Source organism: Xenopus laevis, chromosome 3L (assembly GCF_017654675.1).
Source record: "Xenopus laevis strain J_2021 chromosome 3L, Xenopus_laevis_v10.1, whole genome shotgun sequence".
Taxonomy (NCBI): domain Eukaryota; kingdom Metazoa; phylum Chordata; class Amphibia; order Anura; family Pipidae; genus Xenopus; species Xenopus laevis.
In genome coordinates, this window is record NC_054375.1 from 60843202 (window position 1) to 60864683 (window position 21482).

General features: G+C 34.2%; 1 protein-coding gene across 1 annotated transcript in view; it reads left to right on the forward strand.

Annotated features, from left to right (window-relative positions):
• lrriq1.L (leucine-rich repeats and IQ motif containing 1 L homeolog) overlaps nt 1-21482 on the forward strand; it is an 86860-nt gene that overhangs the window by 44927 nt on the left and 20451 nt on the right. The window contains exons 18-22 of the mRNA XM_018252374.2: nt 915-1001; nt 2724-2857; nt 4498-4593; nt 4682-4770; nt 9549-9650. Of these exons, the coding sequence (XP_018107863.1) occupies nt 915-1001; nt 2724-2857; nt 4498-4593; nt 4682-4770; nt 9549-9650 (508 nt within the window). The remainder of the gene's footprint in view (nt 1-914; nt 1002-2723; nt 2858-4497; nt 4594-4681; nt 4771-9548; nt 9651-21482) is intronic.

Here is a 21482-nt window from a genome sequence, read left to right on the forward strand (position 1 = left end):
CCACTATTTTGGTGGGGGAAGCAATCATATCACCAACAGCAACAATACCAGGTAGGTTTGTGCCTGGAGCCCCTGTTAGCTACAATGCCCTGCTATGCTCAGCCATAATAGGGCCCGTAAATGTGCATATCCCACTCATGTCTCAGCTGTTCCAAAGCAATATGTCCTACTGCTCCTATTTGTATTGTATAGCATAGAGCAGGGATCCCCAACCGTAACAGTGAGCCACCTTCAAATGTAAAAAGAGTTGAGGAGCAACACAAGAATAAATGAACACTGGGGATGCCAAATAAGGGCAGCAATTGGCTATTTGGTACGCCTATGGGGACTGGCATAAAATAGGAGGCTCTGCTTGACAATACACTGTTTTTTATGTAAGTAAAACTTGCATCCATGCTAAGAATTAAAAAATAAGCATTTAAGGCCACTGGGAGCAACACCCAAGGAGTTGGCGAGCAACATGTTGCTCCTGAGCCACTGGTTGGGGATCACTGGCATAGAGCATGTGCAAGACTGCATAAACCATAAGGCTGCAGAGTCAACTTATTCTGATGTATGGGGATGGAGGTATATCAAACCTTTATTGCTATTGATCTGCTGTACAACTTAATTTGTACAGCAGCCACAAAAAGAAAATAAGTAATTCTTACTGTGCTAGTCATGCATTGGTGTGATCTAAAATTAAATCCATGAAGGAGGCAGTAAATACCTGTGTGCTGTACCAGTGTTGTTTAGAAAGCCACAAAATAATACATTATGCTGTATTGTATAATAATACCTGTTCCTCTTATACAATTTTGAAATCATATCAGTTCAAATTACAGTCTTTACAAACCAGTGCTGGCAAACTGTGAGCTAAACAGAAACCACTCACTACTGTAATTGTGTTTTTGTTTTGCTTCCCATTTATACAGAGTGCTTTGGAGAGGGAGTGGACACTGGCCTCTTCTCGGTTCTCTCCTGAAACACATCATCACTCAAGCAAACCAGAGCAAGCAAAGGTAACATGCCACAGAGATGTCATAATCTTTTATCATCGCCAGTGCTTTTCTACACCACAGTGATTAATCTAAGGATTGCATTGACCTTCTTTAAGATTCCACTGGCTTACTATATATTTCCCAGCTGCAATTCGTCTTGTTGCTTATTTTTCAATTTTTTGAAATTTGGTATCTTTATTTTGGAATCATTTCAAGTCTTTGTTTCACAGTAGCCACATTAAAAACACATACAAAAGAAGAGGAGGAGAGGGAAAAAAACTCTAGGCAAATGTTCTGATAAACACCAGCTGTATTTTTGGCAACAGATGAAAAATTGCGAGTTCATGTAGTTCTGTAAAATACTAAAAAACCTCGGTGTCAACAGTAAAGAATTTTCAGAGCAAAAATGGTTCATAATCATGCTCTGCTGCTTTGCTGAACCTTCAAATAAGTGTATGATGCACAAAAACTATTAGTGATTCAGGTTTAGTGTAGTGATTTGTTTTAATTTGCACATCATTTGAGACCTTATTTATGCTGCAGCCAACAGTCATATAAGAGTCGGTGCCATCTACCTTGGAGGACCATCTGCATGTCATTAGACCAAGTAAGCTGTATTGTGAATGAGGATTTATGCTTACCTCAGGCATAGAGGCAGGGCAGGCAATTACTTTCACATTCCATTCTGTACTTCCTAGATGTCACTTCCCTCCTCTCATTCCCCCCTTCCCCCCTATCTTTACCTTCTTTAATTTTGAAACCAGTGCATGGGCATGTTGATCAAGTTTTATAAGGCAAAGCTTGCCTTTATTACAAATGTTTACAAAATGGTGGCTGCGTGCTTGATGTGATAATCCAATTCCAAGACCGAAAGAAATTCAATTTAAATAATTTATACATTGTATGTTTTTTTTCTTAACAAACACAATATTAATGAATTTGGAATTATTTCTTAAGGTGACAGGTCCCCTTTAAGTTGCAAACATATGCAAGATCCCATTATTTGGAATAATTTTAGGAATATTGAGTATAGACTCTTTAAATGTACAATTATTTATGTGGATACTTATGAAATCAGAGCTTGCCATTTATATCTTGAGGCTGTCATTGCCCCATTTATTTTTTACTGACCACTAGCTAATGTTATTCACTTTGCCTTTTTCATTTGGCCCATTTATAACAGGAAGGCTGGGTGCAAAAACAGGCACAATCCTTCATTTTTTTGCACTTTGCCTAAATGAAAGGTCTCTGCTTTCTTTTTTGGAGCACAGGGACCTGCAACCAGCCTGGCAGTCACAGCCTGTGATCACGCCCTATACTTACCACCTTCCCTATGCAGATATGGACAGGGCTGACTTGCGCCAGCCAATACTGTGCTCTGCACCTACCCTGGATGTCTGGAGCAAGCAATGGAGTGCAATCATTCCTCAGTCAGAATCACTGTGTGACTGAGCACTAAGGGGTGCAATCTTACTAAGAAGGATTTGCACACAAGGGTGAATTTGCCCTTTAATGTGTATATTGTGAATCTGTTATAGCATCTCATGCATAACATCCTTACCATACCTATAGTAGGTTTATTTTATATTAATAGAAAATTTAACTAGTGGTGAATTAAAGCAATACATAAACCTTGTAGCTACTCATTCTATTCTATTATAAAGTGTTTGTTTTTTCTGTTTTTTTTATACTAAAATGGTAAATAGTAATACAAGATTAAACAGTTATTTTTTCGCTAAACAGATTCCTATGACATATTCCGACTCCGAAAGAAAGAAACACGTGATGCCATGGCCTCCACATCAGGCTTGGCAGTGCAATGAAACAGAAAGAAAAGGCCAGCAGTGTCAGTATGAAAGAGCAAATACAGAGAGCAGGTGAGAACTAAAGAGGCTTTTTATACTTTAAGTTTGGATTGTAAACTTTGTGGGGAAGCGTGTTTCTATACCTTATATTGTTTTGTGTACAGATAGGCATATAGTTATTAGCACTAATAGTAAGAATTTACTTTCCCTATCTAGTATGGAAACTGATATGTAGGATGTGAATGTATATTTAAAGCCTAAAAAAATAAATATGTAGAAGCAGTAGTTAAAAGATCTGCATCATTCAGAAGAGCAAAATGTTATTCTCCAGTAATCTAGTTGTTTTCTCCTATATATATTTACAACCAAATGAAAGGGGACCTGTCACCAAAATAATAATCTCAGATCCGATTTTATCATGTTAGTTGAACAATACACTTTATAAAATATTCAAATCTTATTTCCGTCATTCTGTTGCAATCCACAGTTAGAGCATACAGGCAGGCGTAATTACCTGTAAAGCTTTTCATCTAATGGGGGGACCCAGTGTTGGACTGGGTTAGCGGGTCACTGGGAGAAAACCCGATGGGCCCTGGCCTCATGGGCCCCTTACCCAGGACTGATGCATGCCCCCCCCCCCATCATTTTGGCATGGCTCAAGAGAGACAGAGGTACCAGCTAGTGAGGGAGATATGCAGTGGGGCTTTTTGATAGCATAAAATGATCCCTTAACTAGCACCCCTCCTGTTACTATCAGTGGTAGATTTCCTCCTTTAGTTTCTTGTCAGCTGTAATAATGTTAGAAAAATTGTACTGAAAATTATGTGTACAATCTTACAAATAGTATTGATTTGTTTTGTGTTTTTAATTTTTACAATTATAAAATGAGAGGATGAATTATTAAAATTATAATTATTAAACATAATTATTTATATGTTTAAACAAATAAAGCATAATACCACCTCTCCCTAAATTATAACTGGAAAAAATGGATGTTTAGGGCCATTTCCCATCTGATCTTGACACACCATGTCCCAAGTCCACTTTAACCACTCCCTGTTTCAAATTATTCCTTCCTCTTTTTGTGCCAGGGCTGTTTACCCAATAGAAATGGTTGAGTATGCAGTAAAGGAACATTAGATTGTAACATGGCAATAATATTTTTTAATTTGGATTATGGTAAAAGCAGAAAAGCTGTATATTATTGCATTTTAATGGCAATACATTTTTTTTCTCTAGAGAACATGCTTGTATATCCTCATACTCTTTGTGTACCACTGTGTTCTTTATATATTTTGTTAATATCTATATATTCGTACCTAATTGCAGCATAAAGTGTAAATTTAGATTTAGTTTGGCTAAAATTATATGTTCTTCATTATTAAATCATGTAAAAACATTTTCCATTTGTATTTTGAAGAAGAATGTGTTCTTCATATCTAGATATAGATATAGTTGTTTTTACTGCAGAAAAGGATTTGTCTGCTGCTGATAATTTTTGAAACGTTCTTTAAGTAATTGAAATGTAAACATTTCAAAATGTTAACAGGCTTTTAGAAAGTTTCCTGAGTAAAGCTTTCCACCACTATTTAAATTAGATTTAATTTCAGATTTTGGAATTCATAAACAGTCAGCTGAAGCAGCTCTAGACTACAAAGCCATAGTAGGTTTCTTTTTTAACTGATACAGCCTACTATTTCATCTGATGTCAGGTTGGAGAAACAAACGCTGTCACATACGTCTAGCATGAAGTCTAACACTGACATTTCCTCTAAGTCTGAAAAAGAAGAAAAAATTTCACAGGAGTGGTATGTAAAATATTTACTTTTTTTAAATATGTTATCAATAAAAGTAAAATACCATTTCATGTTTGTGAGTAAATATTGTTTTCTTCAGGGGTTTTAAAAATTCATCAACTGCACAGTTAATGCTGAAGAGAGCTCAAAAAATGAAATCCAAACAAGCAAGGAATAGAAAGTTGTTAGGTAAGTACTCTAAAAGAAACAACTGAAGCCCAAACATTCCATTCCATTATATATTACATCATATTTCAGAATATACTTGAACATTTTAATTTTTCTGTGATTTTCTGGTGAGAGTGGCATTTAATTTAACTCTGTATTGCAGTTTAAGCACTCATGATTAACGGAATAAATAGTTTTGCTATACATACACACTATACACACACACACACACACACACACACACACATCACACACATCACACACATCACACATCACACACACACAACACACACACACACATCACACACACACATCACACACACACATCACACACACACATCACACAACACACACATCACACACACACACATCACACACACACGTGTGTGTGTGTGTGTGTGTGTGTGTGTGTGATCTGAGGTGCCTAGGTAACTTTTCTGTAGTGCTTTCTCTCTTTTCCCAATATCTTTTAGTGGTTTTTATTATTTTACCGCTAAATAATACAGAGCATGCCTTTTTGATTACATTTCATCCTCTTTTGTTTTCAAATGTTAAGGGTGCGGGATTACAGGACAATCTTATGAATACCACATAGATTTAATCCTTATTTGACCCCACATGAAAGGATTTGGAGCCCTTTTAAAGGTCATGACACACACGTTCATTTTTGTTGCATTCTGGTCACTTTTACTATTTTACTTTTTTTTTTTTTTTTTTACCATAATACCAAGAAATATATAGGACAATATAGTCTTTGGTTAACTTTTTAGAAACTATTTTCTTTTAGAATTGGTCATATGCATAATTTACTGTAAATATTTTTAAGCCCCGAAACTGTTCTTTATCACCTTTATCACCAGATTTTGGTGATAAAATATAACACCAAATATATATATACTGTATATATATATCTCCAAAGTCCGCACACGCTATCTTAGTGCTAATCAATGTCGTGTGCTGTGCTGTGGTTGAAAAATTCACATGAACATAGATAGCACGCACACCGATTCTCCTTTTCTCCAAAAAATGTATTTAAGTACAAAAAGTTACATCTGGTTTACATCTGATATAAACCAGATGTAACTTTTTGTACTTAAATACATTTTTTGGAGAAAAGGAGAATCGGTATGCTATCCTCTGTTCATGTGAATTTTTCAACCACAGCATAGCACACGACATTGATTAGCACTAAGATAGCGTGTGCGGACTTTGGAGATATATATATACAGTATATATATATTTGGTGTTATATTTTATCACCAAAATCTGGTGATAAAGGTGATAAAGAACAGTTTCGGGGCTTAAAAATATTGTCAGTAAATTATGCATATGACCAATTCTAAAAGAAAATAGTTTCTAAAAAGTTAACCAAAGACTATATTGTCCAATTTTTTTTTATGGTCAAAACTGTCAAATTTAATACTTTGTCAGCTTGAAAAAGGACCAAGAGGTCCGAAACGTTGCTGTGCCAGATGTAATTCTGAAATAAAGGCGGTTTATTCTATGATGGGAGTGCTGCTACCTCTTTTCCAAAACTGTCAAATTTAACTAGGGAATTATCCAAATTCAATTCAAGTTTTTAAAAGAATTAAAATTAGATTTTCGAGATTTATCATACTCTGGCCCTTTAAGAATTCGGATTTGACTATTCGCCATCTAAAACCTGCCCCGAATTGCTGTATAAGTGGAAAGAAATGGGAGAGGTCCAGTGAGGAAGTTGGAGATGTTTGCAGCCTTCCTGACATTCGAATCGAGTCTGATCAAATTCAATTTGAATTCGATTCGAGCTTTCGACTCGTAAAATGAGTCTGAGTTTAAGATATTCGATTTTTATAATAATCTAATATTCAAATTCAGAGTAAAATCAAAAAATCGAATTCATGTGTATTCGAAATTTGAATATTTATAAATGTGCCTCTAAATATATTTTATATATATATATATATATATATATATATATATATATATATATATATATATATATATATATATATATATATATTTGGAATATTAATGTTTTGTATATGGGGCCTCAATTTATGAAGCACTGTGCTTTAATTTGTTGCCACCAAACTGTGTATCCTAAAGGAGAAAGAGTAATGTGGAAAATGGCCATAAAATCTTGATTATGTTCGCTTTTTGGCTTTCAAGATGTATTTAATATTTTAAGACAGATGGAAGGTAGAACAGATTTGCTCCAGATTAAAAATTACCTCACTTGTGCTCTTTATTTCCACCTAAACTAGAGATATTTCCTTTTAGAGAATTTGCCCTTTACCAATTTCCCCACACATAACTGCTAAATTGAATTATATAGCTTATAGGCAGTTTCAACAGAGCTCTTTTTTCATATTTACTTAAAAAGGTTTTATATTTGTTTATTTATAAATATCCAAATATAGGTATGGAAATTATCAAGAATATTTGGAACCCAGGGTTTTTTTAGATACAGAGTCTTTCCGTAATTTGGATCACCATACCTTGATTTTACTAAAAAAATATTATGATGATTTTGCTGCATTATGGATTTTTGTAGCTTGGTTACCTTCAAATATAAGGTACTGTTTTATTATTACAAAGAGAAGGGAAATCATTACAATATCTACTACATGGGAGATGGCCTACTGTATTTTGGAGCTTTCTGGATAGCAGGTTTCTGAATAAAACCATACCATACGTGTATATTACTTTAATAGAAACCTGAAAAATCTCTCATTCTAAGATGCACTGTATATAAAGCGCAGCATACTTCCCTAGATTCTAACATTTTTGGCCTTTCATATTGACTAGTACACTTGTAGTAATATGCAGACAAAAAGGAAATTTGTTACTGATTTGAATTATTACTTATTTCAATGTATCACTTTTCATCTGTAGCACCTTTCATCTATAGCCCCCATCACCTGCCATCTGGCTCTGTTGGGTAACGTACAATTTGATCAATCTTTCTTTACTACAAGGACACGTGTTGTCATCAGCCAGGATTTGGAAGTGGTGGCCCATGAACATACATTGGAAACAATCACCACTGGTAAACTAGTGTCATTGTAGTAAGACAGGTTTGAATAAACAGACAGACATTGCCAACAAGAGAAATAACCCCTTTAAATAGTGCTAATACTAATGAGAAGTTCCTCCAACGTTCTTATACAGCATCTCTATTTCTTATTGATGACAAATTACATGCATGGAAGAGAATTCTATGTAGATAAGAGGAGCAATGGTCCACTGATTTGACAAATGTCTGGGAAAAACATTTATTTTTTGGTTTTCACTTTTTATTATTTGTGGTTTTTGAGTTATTTAGTTTTTTATTCAGCAGCTCTCCATTTTGCAAATTACCCTAGCAACCATGCACTGATTTAAATAAGAGACTGGAAGATGAATAGGAGAAGGACTAACTATAAAAATGAGTAATACAAAGTAGCAATAACAATATGTTTGTAGTGTAACAGACCATTTGTTTTAGATGGGGTCAATGACCCCCATTTGGAAGCTGGGAAGAGAAGAAGGCAATAATTAAAATAATTAAAAACTATAAAAAATAAATAATGAAGAACAATTGAAATGTGCTTAGAATTGGCGTACTTAATAATTTAATTCCTATTGCTTTGGAATATCTATTGGATAGTCTGCAAGATATAAAAATAAAATTCAAGTAAAATAATTGTATTGCTAATTATTTGATCATTTTTCGAAGCACGTGAACTAATAATTCTGGTTTCAATTTAAATAAAAGAGCTATCAAATGCTTGCACAGGAATTGATTTTCATAAAGAAATGTATTCTGACTGAATTAGTTTGCACATGTAATAAATTGGTGTACTTTGTCTAAAGTATCTTAAGTATATGCATACCTTTTTAAATGTTGAATAGCACTTGACTCCTGTGTTAGAATTAAAGCCATTGTGTTCTACACTGCTGATCTGTTATTTGTTTCAATTTGAGTGCTGTCCCCATGGGTTAACAGAACTCAATTCCATAAACTATGGTGAAGCCTCTGAAAAAAACATGCACTTTGTACCTGTGAAGGGCAATAGTAGATTAAAATTTATAGAAAACTAGTTTTTTATGTTTATGTCCTCTGCATATTCTTTTGTTAGAATATTACATACACAAAATTTCACAAAATATTAAATATTTCATAAACAAATAGCATATTTGATACTGAAGCGGAGTACTAAATAGATAATTATTACAAATCTTTAGAAACAGTATGAATGCATTTTTTCTTCTGATTTGAAAATTGATATTCATTGAAATTTTGCTTAGCAAGGTTCATAAATCTGAATGAAAATATAGTACACAGTAGAAGACTGAAGGTGTAAATTCGCATTCACTTTTTGTGAATATGTTGCTCACCTACTATGCTACAGCGATCTTAACCTTCTTTTGTAATGATGAAATTAACCTGCTAAAATACGTCATTGCTACAAAATAATGCTTATAATGCATTGTTAATTAGATGGTCTAAATCTGGTGTTTCCTTTGGAAAATATTTATTAAAATATATTTTGTGTCTTAATATTTTTTAAACAAAATGCATTTTCTTGCTGACAAGGTGACATGCATTGGTTTTCTGAGAATTATAGTAAATCATAGTAAAGGCTATGTTCATTTTGTTTTTATTTTCATGCAAGGGATAGTTATTGGAAAATCCTTAACTTCTTGTCATGCTTAACTAAAAAAAAAAAGCATTTTCAGTGCCTTTAAAACCCCTGCAAAAAAAAAAATAAACTTTAAAAACTAACCAAAGAATATCAAGATCTTTTAAATTTAACACATACAATTTTATCTAGACCCAGCTGTGCGCCTGGCCTTGTTCAAAAACAATGAAAATAAACACCTTCCCATGAAGCCACCAAAGAAGATACAGCAAATAAAAGAAGAATATTTTCAAGGTGAGACTTTAAAATTATACTCTTTTTCTATAAATATTTTTATATTATTTTTCTATAAATATTTTTCTAAGGATTCTAATTTGTCATTATTATATTTTAGCATGTGTTTTGCATATAAACTATAAAACATGAAAAGTTAAGCTTGTAGTTTAAAAAAAGTAATACAATATTTCGTTTAAAAACTAATAATTACAAATATATTTATTTCAGCCCTTGCCAGGATATGCAAAAAATGTTTTTCAAAATCAAAAGGAAATCTTGCATCTACATATACATTAATAATAGAAAAATCTTACAATGGGAAACCCTTAAAAGCAAAGGTGTTTGGTGTATTTGATGTGTTTTGCTTTGCAGCATCACATAAAACCCAATCATAGTTATAGTTCTCTATAATGGGCTACAAGGTGTAACTTCCTAATTCTATATTCACTTATCTTGTGTTATCCAACCAGTCTTGACAGTTAAGGAGTAATCCACCTATGCGCCTTTAAAGGTTTTACATAATGTTCCTGATTTTTTATAATGTTGAACTTGGTAAAGTCTCTTCTCCGTATAGAATCCTCTTTGGCTTAAAAACGACTGTATTGCTACAAGGTGTAACTTTTATACACACTACTTTCCTAAGGGAAATATCAGTCTTTATGTAGCACCAACAAGTTTCACAGTGCTTTATAATAATATTCAGTTAGGGTAATAAGTGGCTGTAACTTAAACTGCTCTGGGCTGCTCTCCAGAAAGTGGTAGCAAAGACCAGTGACACAGATCAGAAATGTATTTGGATACAAGTTGGGACACTAGTCTTTTAAAGCATAAGGTTATTACTTATCAAAATAAATTGGCACATTTTATGTATGCCTTGTGCAATGGTATTGTTTATTGTTTTCTAATATGTATTCAACATGACATATCACCTACATGCTTCAGGTAGAGATACACTTTTCAAGGGATGTTTTTATTTTAATCTGGTTTCTCTGCAGAACTATCTCTATATCCATCTGTCTGTCTAAAAGGTGACGCATTCAGGGGCAATTAAAACAGATTTTCCTAACAGATATTTAGAGAACGGCAGCTATCTTGAATCATGTCATTTTATCTGTATTATGGCACCTTCTGTACGAGTTTAGATCTTCGTTACTATTAACAAAGGGTCTTGATCGAACCATCTTCTTTATTGTGATTTAAAATCCTTTGTCTTATATTACTTAAGACCGAATAACTATTTCAAAAGCTTTTACCTTGTATAATTTTTGTTCTGTGATAAAACTTGATGTTTTTAGTATTCCAGGGTTGTCTTCATTTTTTTTAAGTAGGAATTTATCATCTCCATATATTTTTAAAATAAACACGTGAGTACAACCTACCCTGCTATCTGACACCATTACATAATATTGCAATGTTAGTGTATTCAAAATGAAAAAGATCAGAGTTCCCAATTGACAACTGCAGTTCAGCCATACATTTTATTCACCTGAAAGCAAGCAGACCCTGTAGGGCCACCATAATAATAATCTTATTGATTAAATCCAGCTGTTTAGAAGTTGAGGTAAGCGTTTGCTTGTCCATTATATTACTGTTTCCTTCTCTGGGGTTAAGTATAACAAGGCTAAATAGAAACTCCACAGAGAAGAGTCTCAGATACTAGCAGCAAATAGGTGTACAAACAATAACAACAAATGAATGAATTCCTACTAAAGTCATCTTATCCTTCATATTTTTATTATTATTGCAGGGTGCATTGTGTCATTCACCTAAATGGGAATTATTTGTAGTGTTTCAATTGAATTTCTTTAAATGCTTGTCTCAATGTCTGAGCTACCCTCCTAGAAGTTCTTTCTCTAATGGCATTTTTCCCATTCTGTTTGCTCACTTGAAGCAGCTGTATATTTATACACAAATAAAGATTGTATTCATCTTGTTCATATAGTTTTGCATTTATAGTCTCCAAATCCATGCTTATGCTCAGAATTCATAGTTAATGCTCATTAAGCTGACTTATAACATGCTCAGAACAATTTTGTTTACATTTGATTGCACCTGCTAAACACACATTTTTTAATATTTAATTTTGAAATTTGACATCCTAGTCATATTGTTACTTTTCCAGCCCACAGTCATGTGACTTGTACTGTGATAAACTTCAGTTACTCTTTACTGCTGTGCTGCAAGTTGGATTTGTGTCACCCCCTCTCCCTTTCCCTCACCAGCAGCCTATCAACAGAACAATATGCAGGTAACAAGAAAATGGCTGCCTGACACCTCTGCTGAAGGATTCAGCTGCCTAAACTGATAACGCCTCCATGTTTCTTTACTGCTTTCCCTGCTCTGCTTAGAGCTAATAGCACTGCTAGTATTGTCGTGTGTTTTAGGGAATGGGAAATGGGCAAAATTTCTCATACTACCTCCCATTCATTTTAGGATGATGGCACATAGAGAGATTTGTCAGGAAATTTGCAATACCCTCAGGTGAAAATAACTTTGGTATCCATGGAATAACTTTGGTATCCATGGGAAGCTCCAACACGAAGGGGGGTATTTACTAAAACTCAAAATCTTCCCTTCTTTTTTAAACAAAGTCAACCGAACTTCTATCGATGAATTTAACTAATTTATCAAAAATTACGATTGAAAAATAAATTTTACAAAAAGTTATAATAAACACACAATGCTTCAGAAGAAAATGTATATGAAGTAATTTAGCAAATCTCTGGAACAGCTGTTAGGAAGCCATGACAATAAACTATGCCTGAGATTCCATTAATCAAATATTACTCATGTAGATTAAAAATGATTCCATTTGCTTTGAGTTTTCTGTTGAGATTTAGGGAATTTTAAATAAAATGTAGGATTTTCACCACTTCCTGAAAGTAAATCAGTTATGTTTTACAGCAATTTTTTAATTTGGAAAGATATTGTTTTGAAATTATTTCTGGAGAATTTTGAATTCTAATTTTTGCGTTTTAATTCTAGATATGCTCAAAAGCATATGTATCAAATTAGAAAAAAGTTCTTCGCAAACTATGGAAATAGAAATATTATACAGAGAATTTTTTGGAGAATTATCTTTTCACCGTTTGATAATTATGCCCTTTAACATGAAATAGATTTGCATTGATTTACTTGCCTTTTATAGGCACAGCAAGCATCAGCTATAGAATAACCTTAAAAAGGCAATTTTATAAATGCAAAATAGTAAGAGGTAATAAGTGATGGGATATCCCGGCACTGTATCTGCATGTTGTTTTCATCTAATATTTACTACTAGCAACTAAACCCACTGTACTGAGAGATAAATAGGTCTGATTATTTTGGACTTATTTTGAAGGCATAGCACTGATGTAAACCTGTCTGCAGTATTTAATGAATAACCTCAGTAGTTTTTGTTGCAAAAATCTATATTATAATTTAATCTACTAATTCACAAAAATGCTTATAATGGTATAAATCATTAATTAACATTATGGGGCATATGTATTAAGGTTTCGAGTTGTGTTTTCCACAGAAATTCCAGTTTTCAAGAATTTTTTTTTTGGTCAAAAATCAATTATTCGAGTTTAAAAAAAAACTTGAATTTTTTTATTTTTTAAATAAAAACTCAAATTTTTCAAGATTTATTAGACCCCGACCCTGGAAATAGATCAGATCCGAAAATACACCACCTAAAACCTCTCCAGGTCATGTAGGACTCAATAGTAAATGTCCCTTGAACTATGATGTTTGAGTTTTTTCGGAGGGTTTTGCCCGAAAACATGATTAACGCGACTGATTAAAGCAATTTTGAGTTTTTTCCCGCGAAAACTCGATTAATTCAAATTTTCAGGTTGTTAACCGCGAACTTGCTGATTCGTGTTTTTTCCATTCGAATTAGAAACCATTTGAGTTGTGAGTTAATTTCAAGGTATAAAAAAACTCTAAGGGGGTTATTTATCAAAGTCCGAATTTATCTAAATTTTTTCTGCTACAAACTCTGATCAAATCCGCTCTGGTGTTTTACTCTTATTTATTATTACATTTTCTGTAAAAATTTTCTTTGAGGGAAAAAAATCTGATTTTTCACATTTTTTTCAGATTTTTTCATCTGATTTTCACCATTTTTTTAAAAAAATTTTCACCAGAAAAATTTGGGGTATTGCATGAAACCCAGCGCACATCAAAAAATCTTATATGCAACTATATGACTTCTATGCAACCTCGACAGGTCTGAGATGCCGGATTTTCAGATTTTTCGTGATTTTTGCATTCGGAGTTTAGTAAATAACCCCTTAAAATTCGACCTTTGATAAATAACCCCCTATATATGAGATAAACAAAGTATTCGGCATATGCAGTATGTTACAAAGGGTAGTACAGAACACTTGTCATCATTTATGGGCAGATTTATCAAAATGTGAGATTAGAGATTCCAACAGAAAAACTCCCACTTTCTATTCATTCATTTGGGATTTTTAGAAGTGTATTTATCAAATGGTGACCTCTAACTTTTACCCATTGATAAATATGATTTTAAAAACTCCATAGGAATTAATAGAAAGTGAGTGAATTTGTCTGTGATAAAGTCTAATCTCACATTTCTATAAATCTTCCCTTAGTGTAAATGATTTTGTATAATGCATAAGTCACATCACAGTCTTTCGCCTAAACATCTAGCGCATCTGATGTTACATTCACGTTTCCTTGTTTTATGCTTCAATTGTCTAATTCAGGTGCATTGTACAAAATGATCCAGCATCAATGCACATATTTATGCATCACACAGGATAAGAAAACATAAGTATCTAGTTAAGAGTAGAGGCAGCAGGAGGTTTTATTTTTATGATCAGTCTACTTTTAATTAAAGCAGTTCAGCTCTTACTATGTATGCAGCGAATAAAATGTAAACATATACATTTCCAAAAATGTGTAAGATCTTTATCTTGAGATGTGATGAAACAGAGGAAGTTTGATTTTTTTTTTTTTAAATCGGAGCAATCATAGCTTTGTTTCTTATTATCTTATGTGAGCTTACACAACAATAGCAGCCTGCACACTGAAATATTTTCTAATTCTAAGGAATAAATGGCTCACTACCAGCCCCTTTACATGTAAAATGAGTAGGTTAGTTATGTCCAATACATCTAAAAAAGAGCCAGGATAAAATAAACATGAGGAGTTGGATATCTTGGAAAAAATCTGTCATGGGTTTGGGTTAATCATCTCCAGAAGAAATTCAACTTGATGCCTGAAATGTTAGACTTCTTGGAGAAAGTAGTAAGCCTGAGGCAGTGTTGATCTGAAGGAGTGCTCTCCTTGGGTCAGATCTGCAATGCTGGCAGAGTGCAAACCCAGTTCACAAGAGCAGCCCTCTGAAAAAATATCGCTGTGGTCGTTTCATGTTTGTACTTTGGTTACATAGTTGTAATAGTCCATTTTTGCATTTTAAAACATAACCTGAATAAAACCTGTGTCTAATTTTGCATTACTGCAAAGTTTAAAGAAAAGCTAGCCTTATCACTTACACACATAGGAATGTGTTTAAAATATGAACGTGAACAAGTATTTCTAATTATTAATATAGTCAAAGGATTCTTAAATATATAACAAAGTAGGGTGGATTTTTTTAAAACCTCTCTTGTTCTTTTCAAAATCCTAATAAGAGGAATGAGGATTCACATTCTTTATCTGACCATTGTATGACCTGATAACTATTTCCTGAGCCTAAGCAAGGTTGTGACCTGGGTCGCAGAGAGCAAGTTACAGATAATTTTAGAAACCGGTTAGACAGACCTGAATGGGTTTTTATTGGGGGAGGACAATGTCTGGATTAATTCCTTATTGAACAAAGTGTTTCAACATTTGGATTTAATAGGATTGGTTAAAAATAAACATTGTTTGTTGCCATATGCTGTCTGCAAGCTGTTTTTACATTTGTGCGGAAGATCTGCCTTGTCTCTCTATCTTTTTATTCATATCAGACTATGTATTTGATTCATCTTCCATCAGCCTCTTTCTTCTCTGTCTAAAATTTTCACAAACAGGGATGTTTCTTCAGCAAAGCAAAGTCATTTAGTGATATGCAACACTTCCAGAATTCATGATCCTTTATGAATAAAGCAAACAGCATATTTGTTTACCACTATAACAAAATACAGACAAATATAAAGTTATACAGAAGTTGAAAGGATCCCTGCTTCCTCTAGTTTACAATCTGAAGCAGAAAAAAACTAAAGTTTTCAGATGGAATTAATGGGTAGTTAGGCAATTACATATGTGTAACTGGGTAGTAAAATACTCCTGGTGGCTGATGTTTATAGTTTCTCATTATAGAAGGAGGTGATCAAAACTCTAATGGAAGGCCGGAGAAGTTGTGCAGATTTAGGGAAATTTTGAAGGCCTGCATGTAATAAACGATGGAAGATTAATGAGAGTATCTCCAGCATACAATTAAGAATTAAATTAATGTTCATTAGTCATAGCTCTGCAGTTGAGCTCTGCTGTAGGTTTGCACAAATTCTTAGTGTAAACCTTTCTAAGGGGTGCAATTTTGCTCTGAACTGATTTAAAAATGTCTGTAATATAATGGTGAATGAAGGCATCTTGGACTGCTGATACAGGTATGGAATCCATTATCTGGAAACCTGTTATCAAGAAAGCTCCAAATTATGGGATGGCCACCTCCCATAGATGCACAGGTGGTCACTTTAAATAAAAGGGGTAAGCTCCCCACCTGCAACATACATGGTGTTGTGTTATTCTCTTAAATCGTCTACAACTCCCATAGAGGCAAATTCACTAAGATCCGAAGTTGCGCCAGGCGTAGCTTTGCCAGCACTACGCAAATTTACTAAAATGCGAAGTTGCGCTAGCATTAATTCGTCAAGCAAAGCTAAGTTACGCTAGCGATGCCTAATTTGCATACAGCGCCAAGTTAAAGTACAATGGACGTATGTGTAGCAGCAAATACATTACACTACACAAGCTGGGAAAGCTTCATAAAATAAAATAGAGTTGTTATTTTGCCCTATACATGTGCCCACTGTATAGTTTAGGTGCCATATGTTAGGAAATGTAGGGGGGAAGGAGGGTACCCCCCAAAAAAATGTACGATCTTTTTCAGCCTATCACCCTTAAAAAAGGAAAAGACGCCAGCGGTTTTTGGGACTATTGCACTTTGCCTGGTCTCAGTTGGCGAAGGCAAGTCTGGCGCAAGAGTTAACGTTCATGAAAATCCGCAAGTTAGTGAATTAGCTTAGTTATGTCCCTTTGCCATAGCGCTACTTCGCCTGGCGTAAAGGTGCGATGTAGCGCTAGAGTAGGTCCACTTCGCTAGCGAATTTACACCAGCGCCGTTAGTAAATCGGCGAAGTAATGAAATGACGTCACGGTGGTGAATTTGCGCTAGCCACTTTGCGCTTTAGTGAATTTGCCCCATAGATTCCATTTTATTTAAATAATCCAAATTTTTAAAATTTATTTCCTTTCTCTCTGTAATAATAAAATAGTACCTTGTACTTGATCCTAACATATACTGTAATTAATCTTTAGTGGAAGCAAAACCTGCATGTTTAACTGATTTTCTAGTAGACTTAAGGTACAGATAGATCCTTTATCCGGAAACCCCCAGGTCATGATCAGTCTGGATAACAGGTCCCATACCTGTAATTACAGGGAGTTTGGGATGCACCGAATCCGCTATTTTAAGATTTGGCCAAATCCTTTATGAAAGATTCAGCCAAATACCAAACCGAATCAGAATTCTAATTTGCATGTGTATATTAAGGAAATAAGGGGGAAGAGAACCACAAGTCTTGTCCTCCTAGTTTGTATGACAAAGTCACATGATTTTTTGGATTTGGTTTGACCAGGCACTTGGATTCGGCTGAATCCAAATCCTGCTGAAAAAGGCAAAATCCTGAACCAAATCCTGGATTTGGTGCATCCCTTCCAGTGGTAGCATGATCATTCATTTACTGGCTTTATTGAGATAACAGGATGTCTCTGCAGGAATGTGATGGTGCTTTTGCTAGAGAAAGAGGAGAAGTTATGGAAAGTTGAGTTTGCAGACTTGCTAGTAAAATACCTGGAATGAACAATTGGTGCATTTGTTGACTTGGTGCCAAAAAATATATCTGCAATACTATATAGGGGTGGTTTATATGCTTCAAAGTTATTAGTATTTTTTTTTACTGCAGTAGTATTTTAAGTGTTGTGGTGAGTGGAACATACTGCAGTACCTAGTAGTTGTGTTATCATTATTCTTTTATTATACAGTGGTGTGAAAAACTATTTGCCCCCTTCCTGATTTCTTATTCTTTTGCATGTTTGTCACACTTAAATGTTTCTGCTCATCAAAAACCGTTAACTATTAGTCAAAGATAACATAATTGAACACAAAATGCAGTTTTTAAATGAAGGTTTACGTTATTAAGGGAGAAAAAAAACTCCAAATCTACATGGGCCTGTGTGAAAAAGTGATTGCCCCCCTTGTTAAAAAATAACTTAACTGTGGTTTATCACACCTGAGTTCAATTTCAAAGGTTATAAAGCCATTTCTAAAGCTTTGGGACTCCAGCGAACCACAGTGAGAGCCATTATCCACAAATGGCAAAAACATGGAACAGTGGTGAACCTTCCCAGGAGTGGCCGGCCGACCAAAATTACCCCAAGAGCGCAGCGACAACTCATCCGAGAGGCCACAAAAGACCCCAGGACAACATCTAAAGAACTGCAGGCCTCACTTGCCTCAATTAAGGTCAGTGTTCACGACTCCACCATAAGAAAGAGACTGGGCAAAAACGGCCTGCATGGCAGATTTCCAAGGCGCAAACCACTTTTAAGCAAAAAGAACATTAAGGCTCGTCTCAATTTTGCTAAAAAACATCTCAATGATTGCCAAGACTTTTGGGAAAATACCTTGTGGACCGACGAGACAAAAGTTGAACTTTTTGGAAGGTGCGCGTCCCGTTACATCTGGCGTAAAAGTAACACAGCATTTCAGAAAAAGAACATCATACCAACAGTAAAATATGGTGGTGGTAGTGTGATGGTCTGGGGTTGTTTTGCTGCTTCAGGACCTGGAAGACTTGCTGTGATAGATGGAACCATGAATTCTACTGTCTACCAAAAAATCCTGAAGGAGAATGTCCGGCCATCTGTTCGTCAACTCAAGCTGAAGCGATCTTGGGTGCTGCAGCAGGACAATGACCCAAAACACACCAGCAAATCCACCTCTGAATGGCTGAAGAAAAACAAAATGAAGACTTTGGAGTGGCCTAGTCAAAGTCCTGACCTGAATCCTATTGAGATGTTGTGGCATGACCTTAAAAAGGCGGTTCATGCTAGAAAACCCTCAAATAAAGCTGAATTACAACAATTCTGCAAAGATGAGTGGGCCAAAATTCCTCCAGAGCGCTGTAAAAGACTCGTTGCAAGTTATCGCAAACGCTTGATTGCAGTTATTGGTGGCCCAACCAGTTATTAGGTTCAGGGGGCAATGACTTTTTCACACAGGTTTGGATTTCTTTTCTTCCTAAATAATAAAAACCCTCATTTAAAAACTGCATTTTGTGTTTACTTGTGTTATCTTTGACTAATAGTTAAATGTGTTTGATGATCAGAAACATTTTGTGTGACAAACATGCAAAAGAATAAGAAATCAGGAAGGGGGCAAATAGTTTTTCACACCACTGTATAGCACCAACTTTGCAGATTGATTATCATTACCCTCAGTGCCTGCTCTTCTCACCTTCTCTAATATTAATTAAAAGGAAAGAATGGTTTAAAATTATTCTCTCTCTTTTTTCAGTGTTTTGTCTTTACACTTTCCAAAGATTATATTTTGCACACTAAACTGTGTGTGAAATTAGAGCTCACCACAGCTATTCATTCCTATGGGATTGTTAGAGTTGTATTTATCAATGGGTGAAAGTTACAGTTCATTATTTGATAAATACGCCTCTAAATATCCCATAGGAATGAACAGAAAGTGGTGCAATTTTACTGTGGTGAGATCTAATGTCACACTTTGATTAATCTGCCCATTTGCATTTACATTTTAAACAAAGTAGGACAGCTAATTAATACTTTTTAATTTTAAAGAATTAATTCAAACTGGAATGTATACATTTCTACAATTAAGCTTGTTGATGTCATGTAACACCTAAGTTAATTAACTCCCACATTCCATATTTATGGGATCTGTTATCTGCAATGCTTGCAACCTGGGGCTTTCCAGATAAGGGATCAGTAATTTAGATCACCATACATGAAACGATTAAATAAACCGCAATAGGAGTGTTTGCCGCAAATATGAATTCATGCAGCTTAGTTGGGATCAGGTACAAGGTACTGTTTTATTATGAAAGAGAAAAAGGAAATCATCTTTAAAAATTAATTTATTAATTGCTTAAAATTGATTCTATGGGAGATGGTCTTCCCATATTTTGGAGTTTCCTGGATAGCAGGTTTCCAGATAAGGAATCCCATACACATAATACATATATAAAATAACACTCGCTAATGAAAAATCTTTAATTTCTGTACCCTAATCTGCTATAAATTATTTAAATATTACTTAAACCCAATAGGATTATTTTATCACCAATATGGATTCATGCAGTTAGCTTAGATCATTACAAGCTACTGTTCTATTATTACAGGGATATATTGGTTAAATTCTTACTGTCCCATATAGCAAAATATTTAAATATGAGTATATTAGGATTAGTATATAGGAGTACATTAACAAACAAAGCATTTAGCGTATAGGAGATTAATGTTTACATTCAACTGAATCACATTACTTTGAGAACCAGTCATCTAAATTAATTCATGCTGATGCAGACAGTACAGTTTTAAATTTAAAAAATGTAGAGATATATGTTATTTTAATCTGAGTGCATGTTAAATACACCATTGTTATATTTCAGAACTATATTTATGGGAAAAAAACAGTTGAATCAACTGATATATATGCTTTGGAATGGTTTATCTTTACTCTGATAGCAAAAATATATAGGAGTTCTGGCTGACTGCCTTGTAAGAAACAAAATACAAAGGCATTCAGATGGTTATCAAAGCAGTCCCGTAGGTTGGCTTTTGGGTACAAATCTGAAAGGATTTGCTTTACAATTCTATAAACATATGGAAAATCAGTGTTCTATCTTTCTTGAAGCTGATGGTGGCAGCTTGCAAATCTCAGCAGCAAGTATAAACAAAGAGCACCCAACATACACTTTCACAAATGAATTATCGTAAGTGGATTGGACTTGAGGTTAAGTTGTTTAATGTTTAGTTGTTTAACAGAGTATCAAAGTTGTCTGAATCAGGTAGCCATTATCCCTAAGCCTTTTTCAGTAAGTCTCTACTGCTTTTGACCTTCTTGTAGAGGCCTTTAAACTGTCCACGCATGGGCCAGTTAGGTGGTATCAATCCCTGCCTTGCAAAGGTTCCTGATTCTTAATGCTCAGCACTTCTTGATGCAATTGTCTATTTTTATCCATCTATCTATTACATATGTTTATATTTTTGCATTGTTCTCTCTATTTGTACGATTAATGTACTATTAGCAATGTACAGCATATACAGGTAGTTCTTAAAAAAAATTAAAACATACACATATTTGTTGTGAAATAAATTGCACTAAAAATTAAAGTTTGTAATTTTTTTCTGAATTGCTAAATCATTTATAAAAAATAAGAAAACCTTCAACCTTGTTAATTTGTGGGAAAAAGGTGTTTGCAGTGAAAATTGCATTGTTACATAGATTTTTACAAATTTGAATATTTAAAACATACACTTTTCTTTGTATTATGCATTATTGTCAGTTTAGAAAGATTTATTAATCTGATATGATTTCTA